The sequence below is a fragment of the Puma concolor genome, chromosome B2 (assembly GCF_028749965.1).
Source record: "Puma concolor isolate L17-30 chromosome B2, mPumCon1.1.hap2, whole genome shotgun sequence".
Classification (NCBI taxonomy): Eukaryota; Metazoa; Chordata; class Mammalia; order Carnivora; family Felidae; genus Puma; species Puma concolor.
The window spans coordinates 118,584,006-118,597,120 of record NC_141671.1 but is presented as its reverse complement, the minus strand read 5'-3'; the positions used below and the strand labels follow the sequence as shown (position 1 = coordinate 118,597,120).

At 34.0% G+C, this 13,115-nt stretch overlaps 1 protein-coding gene across 5 annotated transcripts in view; it reads right to left on the bottom strand.

Annotated features, from left to right (window-relative positions):
- The window catches only part of LAMA2 (laminin subunit alpha 2), a 622,089-nt gene that overhangs the window by 224,878 nt on the left and 384,096 nt on the right, over positions 1–13,115 (bottom strand). For all 5 annotated transcript variants that reach the window (XM_086707799.1, XM_086707800.1, XM_086707801.1 and 2 more), the window contains 2 exons: positions 8,647–8,827; positions 5,421–5,557 (listed from right to left, as the gene is read on the bottom strand). In XM_086707799.1, coding sequence (XP_086563925.1) covers positions 5,421–5,557; positions 8,647–8,827 — 318 coding nt within the window. The remainder of the gene's footprint in view (positions 1–5,420; positions 5,558–8,646; positions 8,828–13,115) is intronic.

The window sequence follows — 13,115 nt, the reverse complement described above, 5'->3', positions numbered from 1 at the left end:
GAGAGATTGTGGCTTGAGCCAAAGTTGAACACTCAACCTACTGAGCCGCCCAGGTGCTCCCATTAACTATTTAAATCAAAATCACCATAGGGCGCCTGGGTGCCTCAGTAGGTTGAGCATCCGACTTAGGCTCAGGTAACGAGCTCCGTGTTAGGCTCTATGCTGACATCTCGTGGCTTGGAGGCTGCTTCAGATTCTGTGTCTCCCCCTCTGTTGTCCCTCCCTTATTCCCACCCCCCCTCTCTCAAAAATAAAATAAACATTAAAAAAATTTAAGTCAGAATCATAAGATTATATTGTAGGATATATAATACATAGAAGTAAGGTGTATGACAACAATAACATAAAGGACAAGAAAAGAAGTAACAAAAAGGGTAAGCAGGAATTAGAGGTTTACTCTTGTAAGGTTTCTATACTAAATTTAAAGTATACAATATTATTTTAAGATACATTATGAAAAGTTAAGATGTTGAGCTATTAAAATATTAATATCTATCTCTAGGCAATGACAAAAAACATAAAATATAGTTAGTAAGTCAAAAGTGAAGATAAAATGTAATTATAAAAATTACTCAATCCAAAATAAGACAAGAAGAAAAAAGAAAGCAAGAACAGGTGGGGCAAAGCAAACAGGAAAATGTAGACTTAACTCCATCATATGGATAATTACATTAAATGGAAATGTTCCAATTAAGATTATATCAATAACAAAGATTTAAATATATGCTATCTAAAAGAGACACATTAAAATATTTAAAAAGAGATGGAATAAATGACAGTGTGGAGAAATGTATACCACACAAATACCAATCAAAAGAAGGATGGAACTCTGGCTATATGATTATCAGAAAAAGTATTCTTTTTTCACAAGAAATATTACCCAGGATAAAAGGGACACTTCATATTGATAAGGGCATCAACTTTTCAAAAAGACATAATCATCCTAAATGAGTATATACCTAATATTATCACTTCAAAATACATGAATCAAAACCTGAGAGAACTGAAAGACAAATAGATAAATCATAATTATAGTTAAACACCCTCAGTTATTGATAGAATATGCACACATAAAAATCACTAAGAATAACTGGCTTGTATAGATTTCACCCAATAATAATAGAATACAAGATATTTTCATGTACATTAATCAAAATGCACACTGTTATGAGACATAATACCAATCTCTATAAATTCAAAAGGACTGAAATAAAACACATTATGCTCTGAGACCAATACAGAACTAAATTAGATGTCAATAGCAGAAAGATATCTTTAAAACCCCCAAATATATGATGATTATACAACATATTTCTAAACAGTGAATAAAAATAAGTAGTAAAATAAATAAGAATATTTTAAGGGTGAAAATTTAAACAATATATCAAAATGTGAGGTATGCAACTAAATTAGTGCCTGGAAGGAAACTTAATATATTTGTTGAATATATATTGAAGCTACCAAAAAGTAACTGGAATAAATTTTAATTTAAAATAAAATGCTTATATTAGTAAAGAAGAGAGATCTCAAGTCAATGACCTAAGCTTTCAGTTTAAGAAACTTGGAAAACAAGAGAAAACTAAACTCAAAGTAAACAAAAGAAAGGAATGTTTATTTTGTACAGTTATCAAATGTATTGGTTAAAGTTGCTCATATTATTTCATATTATTATTTTAGTGTATGCAGGATCTTCATGATGTCCCTTCCTTTATTCTTGACTTTGATTATTTTTCGTCTTTTTTTTTTCTTGATCAGTCTTCTTAGAGTATCATCAACTTTATTAATAATTGCAAAAAACCAGTTTCTGGCGTCATTGGCCTTTCTCTATTTTTATTTTCTATTTCATTGATTATGCAAACTCCTAAGAAACTATGAGAAAGGAATACTTCCCAATCTATTTCATGAGGGTAGCAGTACCCCAATAACAAAATCAGACAATAACACTCTAAGAAAAGACAAACTATGAACTAACAGTCCTTATGAACAGACCCAGAGATCATTAACAAAATGCTAACAAACATAATCTAAAATAATTTAAAGTAGATAATCGCTCATGATCAAGCAGGATTTATCTGAGGATTGTGAAGTTGGACCAACATTTGAAAATCAATTAATATGATTCACCACATTAGCAGCTGAAAATGAAAAATTATATGATCATCTCCATAGATGCAGAAAATGCTTTTGATAAAATTGGACATATATTCTTGATAAAAGTTCTTAATAAACTAGAAATATGAGGGACATCTTTAAACTGATAAAGAGCGTTTGATGAAGAACATTTGTAAACATTATTCTTAATTGTAAAAGACTGAATCCTTTCTACTTAACATAAGGAATAAGGCAGGGATATTTGCTCCCACCACTACAAATCAACATTTTACTGCGATAGGCAAACAAAATGAAATAAAAGTTACATGGGTTGGAAGAGAAGAAGTAAAACTCAATTTGCAGATGGTATTATTGTCTACATAGAAAATCCTAGTGAAGTTACCAAAAAATAGCTAGAATAAACTTCTAGCAGGGTGTCAATATAGAAAGTTAACAAATGGGGTGTGTGGCTGGCTTAGTCGGTAGAGCATGCAACACTTGATTGTGGGGTTGTGAGTTCAAGCTCCAAGTTGGGCATAGAGGCTACTAAAAATATATATAGAAATATAGTCTATTAAAAAAATAAAAGTTATTGTATAAAAATAATTGCATTTTCTGTTCTGGCAACAGTTGGAAACTGAAGTGAAATAAATAATAACATTTGTGTAAAAAATATAAAACACAATGATAAATGTAATAAAATGTACAAGACTTGTCCACCAAAAACTATAAAATGCTGCCGAGAAAAAAACTTACAAAGAAAAGTAAATGAAAACTTATGTCATATTGATACACTGGAAGATCTAATATTCTTAAAATGTCAATTTTCCCCAAATTGACCTGTAGATTCAATATAATCCCAAGCAAAGTCTAGAAGGCTATTGGTAAAGAAATTGAGAAGCTGATTTAAAAATTTATATGAAAATGCAAAGGATCTAACGTGTGCAAAAGGTATTAGAAATGAACGACAGTTGGAGAGTTTATACCACCCAATTTCATGCTCTGCTAGAAATCTACAGTGATCAAGACAGTACAGTGTCAGCACAAGGACAGATAGACCAATGAAACAGAATAGAGTTCAGAAATGTATGTGCACATATAGTGCCAGGTTATTTTGACAAAGGAACTAAAATAATTCAATGAGGAAGAAGAATAATCTTTTCAGAAAAGATGTTGGAAAAATTGGATATCCATTAAAAGGTTAACTTTGACCCTTACCTCAAACCATATAGAAAAATTAATATTGAAAATGCAACGTGGACCTAAATATGAAATTCAAAACTATAAAACTTCTTGAGGAAAACATAGGAGAGGTATCTCTAGATCTTGACTTAAGCCAATGTGCATTTCTTAGGAAATAAAAAGCATGACCCATGAAACAAAAGGATAATAAACTAGTCTTTATAAAAATTAGGTGAAGATACCACAGCAGAAGTAAAACACAAGCTGTATACTGGGAGAAAATGGTTACAGAACATAAATACATTAAAGGACTGGTATCTAGAATACCTAAAGAACTCTTACAACACATTACTGAGAAAATTAACAACCCCAAATAGAAAAGATTCGTACAGACACTTTGCAAGAAGATATATAAATGGGAAATAAATAAATAAGATTATTCCCAATATCACTGGACATTAAAGAAAGGCAAGGATATAAATAAACATCCAACTGAATGCTTAAAATTAAAGAGTCAAAATCCCAAATGTTGGTAAGGATGTGGAGTATTCTTGTGATGAAAAATGAAAACATAGGTCTACACCCATGCTTTTGACTTATAGACTAATGTTCATAGTAAAATTATTCATAATAGCACCACACTAGAAGTAACCCCAATGCCCATTAAATAGTAAATAAATAGAAAAGTCATTGCGCATCATCCAATGTAAAATTATTAAACAATTAAAAATAACAAACTACTCATATACAACAGTATAGTTGAATCACAAAAGCATTATACTGCATAAAGGAAGCTGGGCCAAGAATAATTCCCCCAAACAAATAAACAAACAAAACTCAAACAATAACATGTAGTATGACTTGATTTCTATGAATTTGTGGAACTGACATTACTATAGTGATAGAAGGAGAAACAATAGTTTCCTGGTGCGACTAAGTGGGGGAAGGGAAGCCAACTACAAGAAGGCATCAGGTGGTTATACAACTGTAATCATTGGTCAAAACTCAACACTTTATTTTATTTTGTTTAAATTTGTTTAATGTTTATTTTTGAGAGAGAGAGAAAGAGAGAGAGAGAGAGAGAGAGAGAGAGAGAGAACACCAGCAGAGGTGGGGCAGAGAGAGAGGGAGACCCAGAATCTGAGTCAGGCTCCAGGCTCTGAACTGTCAGCACAGAGCCCAACTCGGGGTTTGAACCCATGAGCCATGGGAACATTACCAGCTGAAGTCAGACACTTAACCGACTGAGCCTTTCAGGCACCCAAAACTCAACACTTTAAATGAGTAATTGCATTTTATTTAGTTAATACCTCACAAAAAGCTGAAAAAAAAAACCCGCAAAAAGCCCTGTGGACTTATCACCTTTCCTACTTGAATTTGAGTCACCTATAATCCCTCTAGCAGTAAATACTCTCATTTAATTTCCTACAGAGCAAAACCCAGGACTCATCCTTAAGACTTCTCTCTTATCCTCCAAAACTATGAGTGCACCAAGCCATACAGCAGTGAGAATTCTGTAACATAGCCTACTCCCTGCATCTTCGTGGAGGCTCACTGGCTGCGTCCAAGCTTCTGTTCTCTCTCATCAATATTTCTGCAACAGCTCTATCTGTTACCTTTAACTCTGATGCTGGATAGATTTCTTGAAATGTAAATCTAATCATGCCACGTTCTAAGGTACACTCGTGGGAAAAATGAGGATTTTTTTCAAGCTAAAGGTTGTCAGTATGACTCCCCAGAATCCTTTCAAATGCTTCTTGAAAACTGAAACCTAGTCCTAATTTAGGGGCAATTCCTATAGATTTTTGGCAAATTCCTTTAATTAGTTCCTAATTTTTTGTATTTTGCAGATAATATTTCATTGTGTCTAGGTATGAAGTTATTGGCTGTTTCTGGTTGTACGTTTTCCTTTTTTTTTTGTAGGTGTAATGAATAAAGATACATAAATGAGTACTTACTTCATATTTCCCAGAAGTAAAATGAAATGTAAGACACTGATCAGTATCTGCAATCACTCTATACTGTTAGTTCTATATTGTTTTATAAGGTAATATTGGCATTTGAAATTCCCAACTATAAAGCTTTCACAAAATAAAAAAAAAGTTTTGAAACATTCATTACCAGAGAAAATTAAGCAATTAACTCACCTTACAACCAGTGGTGATGCTGTGGCCCCAGGTGTTAGGTGCACATTTAGAACATTTTTCTCCAATGGTATTGGGAGGGCAAATGCACTGACCAGTCTTTGGGTCACAATTATTACCCAGATGGGAACAATCACAAGCTTCACAAGTAAAAGGGAAAAAAATAGTAAAACAGTAAAAATTTGATAGGAAGTGCTGAGTTTATTTCTCTTGTTTTATTTTCCATATTATGGTTAAAGATCCTTGAAAGTGAAAACTGACCTCATTCATCTTTTATATCACAGAAAAGTGTTTTTCACAGAGATGATCAATAAATTTATGTTGTATTTCATTTAATGATTTCAAAAGGTAAAATATTTTTAGTTTTCAACTAAGTTTAAAGAAACAAGTGGTATATCAGATTCTATGCTAACCATATCTAGATACTATAAAGTTTAAAATTTTGTTTCTATAGTTATTTCAAGTGCATAACTAAATCTTCTATCCTGTATAGATTAGTATTTCCTTCCTGTTGATGACTATGATTTATAATAAAAGCCAGTAATTAACAGGCTTCTTAAATTCAGTATATCATGTATGTAGTTTAATAGTCACACATCAGGACATTTCAGTTTTGCAAAAATTAAAAATAACTGACTTATGTGACCCTGTGTGTGTGTGCACATACGTGTGTGTATGAAGGTATTTTTGAGGTTTATTTACCACCTGCTTTGTTCTTTTCAATAGATTTTTCATTTTCTTAGCTATGATATGATACATGAAGAATGAAAATATCTCTATCCACTGCGCTTTCTCAAAGAATACAAACATAAGATTTGAAAAAGAAAAAAAAAGAGACTTCAGAAGAGCTTCAAAGTCATCTAAGATGAGGAATGTCCACTACTGATTAGCTATAGTTGACTCAGCTACTGACTCAGCACTGAGTATATTTCAGTGCAGTGTTTCCAGCTGAAGTGTAAGCAAGGAAGAAACACCACCAAGTATTCAGATTCAAACAGAAGACCAATGTTACAAGAAATCTTTCAGTTGGTAATATGATGATGAAATCTTTAAATGAAATATATTTAGAATATTTGATTAAGTTCAGTTTTTAAGGGATCGCAATTATCATTGCCTACAGCATACCAGCTGTGAAGAATGTTTAGCATAATATTTGACATCAATGCCAAATAAATTTTACCTGTTGTTTTTGTTATTATTGCCGTTGATAATTTGAAGTCAAAGGATTTGTTTTATACATACCTTCATTAAGAAGAGAAACAGTTCATATTATGTTCAAATTTATGTGCTAAAAAATGTCTTGGGACAGTTCAAATTGTTACTTGCAGATAGAAATTCTCTAAGCAGTTCTTCCATGGGATCATAAAACTGAGTAGGGAGAAGACCTGAATAATTAGCTAGTTTTCCCCTACCCAAACGGAATGTTTACCACAATTCAGAATACTAATAAACATTGCTAATGATAATAACAATGATAAACACTTACCTGGTGTCTATGTGCCAGGCAGTATTCTAAATATTTTAGAGCCATTAACTCAACTAATTCTTACAAAAACCCAGTGAGACAGATACCATTCTTTTTTTTTTTTTTAATTTTTTTTTTCATTGTTTATTTATTTTTGGGACAGAGAGAGACAGAGCATGAATGGGGGAGGGGCAGAGAGAGAGGGAGACACAGAATCGGAAACAGGCTCCAGGCTCTGAGCCATCAGCCCAGAGCCCGACGCGGGGCTCAAACTCACAGACCGTGAGATCGTGACCTGGCTGAAGTCGGACGCTTAACCGACTGCGCCACCCAGGCGCCCCGAGACAGATACCATTCTTAAGTTAATAGACAAATTTTTCAGAGAGACAGCAAGACCAGGTCATATAACTAGTTGCCCATGGAGCCACTAAACTGATCCAAGCTATTTGGTGAAGTTATACCCTCAACCATAATGCTATCCTGCCTGTTTGGGACTGATTTTTGTCTGTTTCTCTGGATTTGAATGCTACTAAGTCTGCATTTCTAATGTTATCATCATTGCATAATTTTAAATAATGTTGTCTTATTTATAATTTCTGGTAGTGAATATACTTGAGTGTATAGCACCATTTTATTAATTCACATTAAGTGAACTGTTAGTAAGAATTGGATTTAAAGAACAGAATATTTTAAAATCCAGCTTTATATGTTTTAGTGTATATAGATGATGACTCAGGGATCACATACAAATTCTTAGAAGATGTACACTGATAACATTCAGAATAACAGAATGGCTTATCTTTGCAATAAAAAGTATATATTGAAATTGATTGAGAATATCTATAAGATACTCATTTTTAAAATAATTGGAAATATTACTCCTGCCACTACTTACATACATTTGCAACAATAGTCAATAATAATGTCTTAAAACCTTATCACATATTTATCATGGTACCGAGAGTAAAGGAGTATCATCAGTGTTAAATGAGTGAATTTAATAAGCAAAGGTGATACTCAACCTAGTGAATGTTGGGATAAGGGTCAATTCCAAATTAGTAGCATATAAATCAAGGTAATGTTCAATTTTCATTTTCATTTGTAGTATGCTAATTCCTATTTTCTTACTTCATGATTTGTGGGAAGAATATGAGAATATTGCTTGAAAGAAATCATGGCTAGAAACCTTCATGTATTTCCCCAAGAACTAGCAAATACCTAGTGCTAATCTGTTATTTTCTAGGAACATCATAGTTTTCAAGGCACATGAAAGTAGATGAAAAGATATTTTTTGTACTAGAAAAAGATATTAACTTCTCTGATCCTTGTACCAATTTTGCACTAGGAAAAGAGAAAGTTGAACTGTATTAACTTGGGAGTGAAGTTTAAGCTTCGAGAACACTGGCAAAAGAAAAATTGAACATTTGACTTTCAAGCTACAGGAGCCCTTGAGTGACTGACGGGCTGACTGGCAGTCACAGACAGGAAGGGACACAGCAGAATTGAGATCTGCTGATGGATTTTTTATGGAGTATTTGCAAGCAGTTATTTACAGTGCAGTGTTTCACCCTGCAATGTATTCCATTTGTTAGTTTATTTAAAATAAGCATACTTTACTTACTCAGTTAAATATTTTGGATCATATATTTGTTGTCAAGGTGCCCTTCCTTTAAATCTCCGGGAACCTGCAAGAATGAACTCCTACCACTGCAAAAATGCTAAAACCAGAGAATGAATGTGTAGGGCTTAGTCTTATTTACAGACCTGTGCAGCCTCCTTCTTGGAAGTTGAAATAGCCGTGAGCACAGCGGTCACATTTCTTTCCTGCTACTCCAGGTTGGCACCAACATTGACCACTCTCTTCACAGTCAAATGACTTAGACCCAAAGGAATTGCAATTGCAGGGAACACACCCCCTTCCGGATTGTAGGCCGAAGGTTTCAGGCTGGCATAGAAAAGGAAAGAGACAAATTAAATTTAAATCAATTAATTCATTATGAAACAAGATGCACAATGCCAAAAGAGGAGGCAGGAAAGAGAAACCAATGGGTTATCAAGGTTCATCACTGATGTTATGACAATGAGGTTGTAACTTCATCTAATGGACCTTTTCTACGATATCCAAAAAGAAGAGTTCAATTACTTTAAAATTTTATCAGAATTAATGGTAGAACTAGGGCATGATCCTTTTGTCTGTTTTATATTCACCAGCCTCTTCCTATGCCTCCCAAGATTTTAACAGTGATGTAGAACTAAGCTATGGGTGTTACTAATATTTTAATTTAAAAATTTACTTGCTTCCTTCCTAATAATCTGAATTGATTACTTTGAAATCTTATGAACTCGTCTACTTGTTAAACATGTTTTCAATGTTATTGACCAGATGCCTACAGTTAAAACAGATGTTTTTCCTTTAATATTTGATCTAATTTTTGTCATCTCTCCATAAATACTTCTGATCATTATTCTAGGGCTCACATTATAAATTTAACTTACAGGTTTATGCCTATGCTGACAAAATAATTGGTTTACAAACATATAGTTTCTTGGGTTTCATTTTAACAACTGAAATTGATTTGCGAGAACACACATCAAAGCACCAGATTAGATAGATGAAAGGAAACTTTTATTCTCTGATGAGTTATTCCTAGGCATATCTTTTATCTGTTTACAACAAATAACTTTCTATGATCGGTTTTCATTACTATCTTTGGTTTGAAATACACGTTATATGACCTAGAGGGCCTATTTTAGAAAGTGTGGATAAATTAAAAATTACCTCTACTAGAAAAATGAAAAGCGCATATCCTACTTAAAGCACATCAAGGTTGTATTTTAAAATATGAAGTATGTCACATTATTATGATATATTAATCTGAAAAATTAGTCTCAGTAATTACTTCTTTGTAAAAATAATTCCTATTTTAGAATATTAGACTTAACCGTTGCCTTCTGGTAGGAATAAATCTTGCTATTTAATACAAGCCACACAAAGAGAAATGAATAAGGCTTGTTACATATTTTCACCATTGTTAACAGTATGAAAAATAGTTCTAGAAAACAAAATCACACTGAAAATTAGTCTCTTAATATGACTATAGCTAAGAACAGTGTTGGTTTTTAAATATAAAAGGGGTCGATTGAGTTCGATAATCATTTAATCTTTGTATTTACTGCTGACTTTATTTTTATTTCCGGTTCAAATTCAGATTTGACCATATTATTAAAGAAGAAAGTGCGTTGTGTTTATTGTACACCTGAAACTAATATAACACTGTATGTTAACAACACTGCAATCAATATAAAATAAAAAATACAATAAATAAAACAAAGAAGGAGGAAGGGAAGATTAAAACATACGATATTTTTATTCATAAAAAATTAGCTATAAAATTCTAGATACCTGACCTAGAGAAATAAACAGAAATTCGGAAAACGGTTAAAGTATGAGCATGCCCATTACAGTATTATTTATGAGAGTAACTGCAGAGGTACTTAAATGTTTAATGTTAGAAAAAAAAAGTTGAATAAATCAAATTAGGATACATTCATGCTATGAAATAATATGCAATCATTAAAATCCTGTTTTGAAGCAGTTTTAATGATAGGAATATACTTAAGAGATAGCATTATGCAAAATTTCAAAAAGCAGAATACAAAATCATATATACACTATAATCCCAATTATATACCTATAATGACACACATACTGCCCCTCAGACACAAATAGAAACATGTATACATAGAAAAAAGACTAGAACAACTATATTAGTTTTTAAAAGTCTGAATCATAGATGTATTTGAATTTCTTATGCAAAGTATTTTGCATTTATTTCCTAAATTTTCTTGACTTAGAAATATGAATCAGAGACAGTACTTCAAATTCATCTTTATTTCCTAAATTTTTCTTCACTTGGCATATGTATATCTTTAATGGATATATCGATATAGTATTACATGAACTTCCAAGTCATAGTTAGTAAGAAAATTCCAAAGTTCATTATGTAAAAAAATATGTACAAAAAAATCTCTCTGTCATACATTTCAAATATTTAAATAATGTAGTTTTAAAGAATTGAGTAATACCAAAACAAATAGTAACAAACTTCACTAACAAAATTTTACTAAATTTGATGTACAAAATTTTATTTCAGAGGCTAGGGAAAATCTCTGTGGTAAGCAAATTCAAGAAGGAGATGTTCCCAGTCTGTAATCAAGATTAATGAGGTAAAACAAACATGGGAGACAGTCCTTATCCAGTGTCGCTGGAAAGCTTGATAATCTGTAAATTATTTTCACTTGGGATGATAATAACAACAGCACTTAGGTATTGTGCTGCTGTGTGCTAAGCACTGTTTTAAAGCTCTTTACAAATATGAATTCACTGAATCTTCAAGACAATCCTGGGAGATAGCTATTACCATCACCTTTATACTGAGTGGGAAACCAAAGGACAGAAAGGTCAAGCAATTTGCCTAAGGTCACCAGCTACCCAACTGTAGAGTCAGGGTTCCAAGTCAGGCAGCCTGGCTCCAGAGTCTGAGCTCTCTACTTTCACACATACTGTCTCAGGGGAAAAATGGTCTCAGGACAAAACACTACCTTGTACAACAGTGCTGTAGGGTATGTAGGAAAAGGCCATGAATGAGAGCAGAATTTCTGCTAAATTTATATTTTGGAGACATTTTGATCAGTCTCTATCCCTTTCTTTTACTTTAAATATATGTATCTGTTTTTGAAAAACAAATTTTAAAGATTTCTTCATCTAATAACAACAATGGCAACAACAGTAATGATACCTAGCATTCACTAAGAACTCTCCAGATGCGTGCCTTATGTACTGTTCCCATGACAATCCAGAGCCCGCCACGGAGGTGCCCGGGCAGGTCTCCCTGCGAGAGAATCTGCGGCGAGTTGGCTGATTGACATCCTCCGGTTTCCACTCTTGTGGATCCACCGGAGGAACCCACACCAGGTCATGCTTCTCCAGGTCAAAGACTGATTACAATAAAGTCCAACAGTCTTTCTGCCCAATCCAGGATTCCTCAAACGGAAAACTGGTGCTCGGGCACTTCCGTTTGGCCTGACAAGCATTTGGCATTTTGGCAAAATGCACAGAATGAGGCTTTTCTGCTCGATCTTTCCTTCCCTTTCCCCTTTCACATCAGTCAGGCCTGCACTACGGCAGGAGGCTCCCTGTATACTATGCTCTCTTCTCCTTCAACTTTCATAGGCATTTCCCCCAGTCAATCTCTTCATATTTGCTTCTTGGAGGATCCAGGCTGTTAGATACCCTATGAAGCGGGTCCTCTGACAGATGAAGAAGGTACATTACAGAAAGACTTAAGGAACTGTCATAGCTAGGAAGTGGTGAGGCTGGGATTTGACCCGAGGCAGACCAATACCAGAACTAATTTTCTTTTTTTTTTTTCACTATAAATTTTTTTAATGTTTATTTATTTTTGAGAAAGAGACAGAGACTCCAGCCTCTGAGCCATCAGCATAGAGCCCGATGCGGGGCTCAAACTCATGAACCACAAGATGATTATGACTTGAGCCAGCTGGATGCTTAATCCACTGAGCCACCCAGGCACCCCGGAACTAATTTTCTTAAAATGCCAATAAAGAGGGATGCCTGAGTGGCTCAGTTGGTTGAGCGTCCAACTTCAGCTCAGGTCATGATCTCGTGGTTGATGGGCTCAAGCCCCACGTCGGGCTCTGTGCTGACAGCTCAGAGCCTGGAACCTGCTTCAGATTCTGTGTCTCCCTCTCTCTGCCCTTCCGCCAACCATGCTCTGTCTCTCTCTGTCTCAAAAATAAAATAAACATTAAATTTTTTTTTTAAAATGCCAATAAAGAGCCTAGAATAATGCATTCTTTCTTTTTTTCTTTTCTACTCTGTTACTTTTTACTTTACTCTCACTTTCTTCTATCCCTTCCCTGCTCCTCCCCACCAAGCTGTGATTCCACACTGGTAAGTCTTATTTCCTGTCACTCTGCAACATGGCCCTGGACCTAATCTTCTCTCTTTCTTCCTCCTCTCTCTTCCCTTCCTCCCTTTTGCTCTTACTGCCAGTATTTTTCTTTTGTCTACTAAGATGGGGGACTAAACTTCTGTAGTAGAAAACATGCTTCCTTACTTAGTGTATGTGGTATACATGCAGTGTGAGAGTGTGTGACTTGTGGTATATACGGGCAAGCTTATGATGTGGCAAAGTAACAAAGCCATCCAT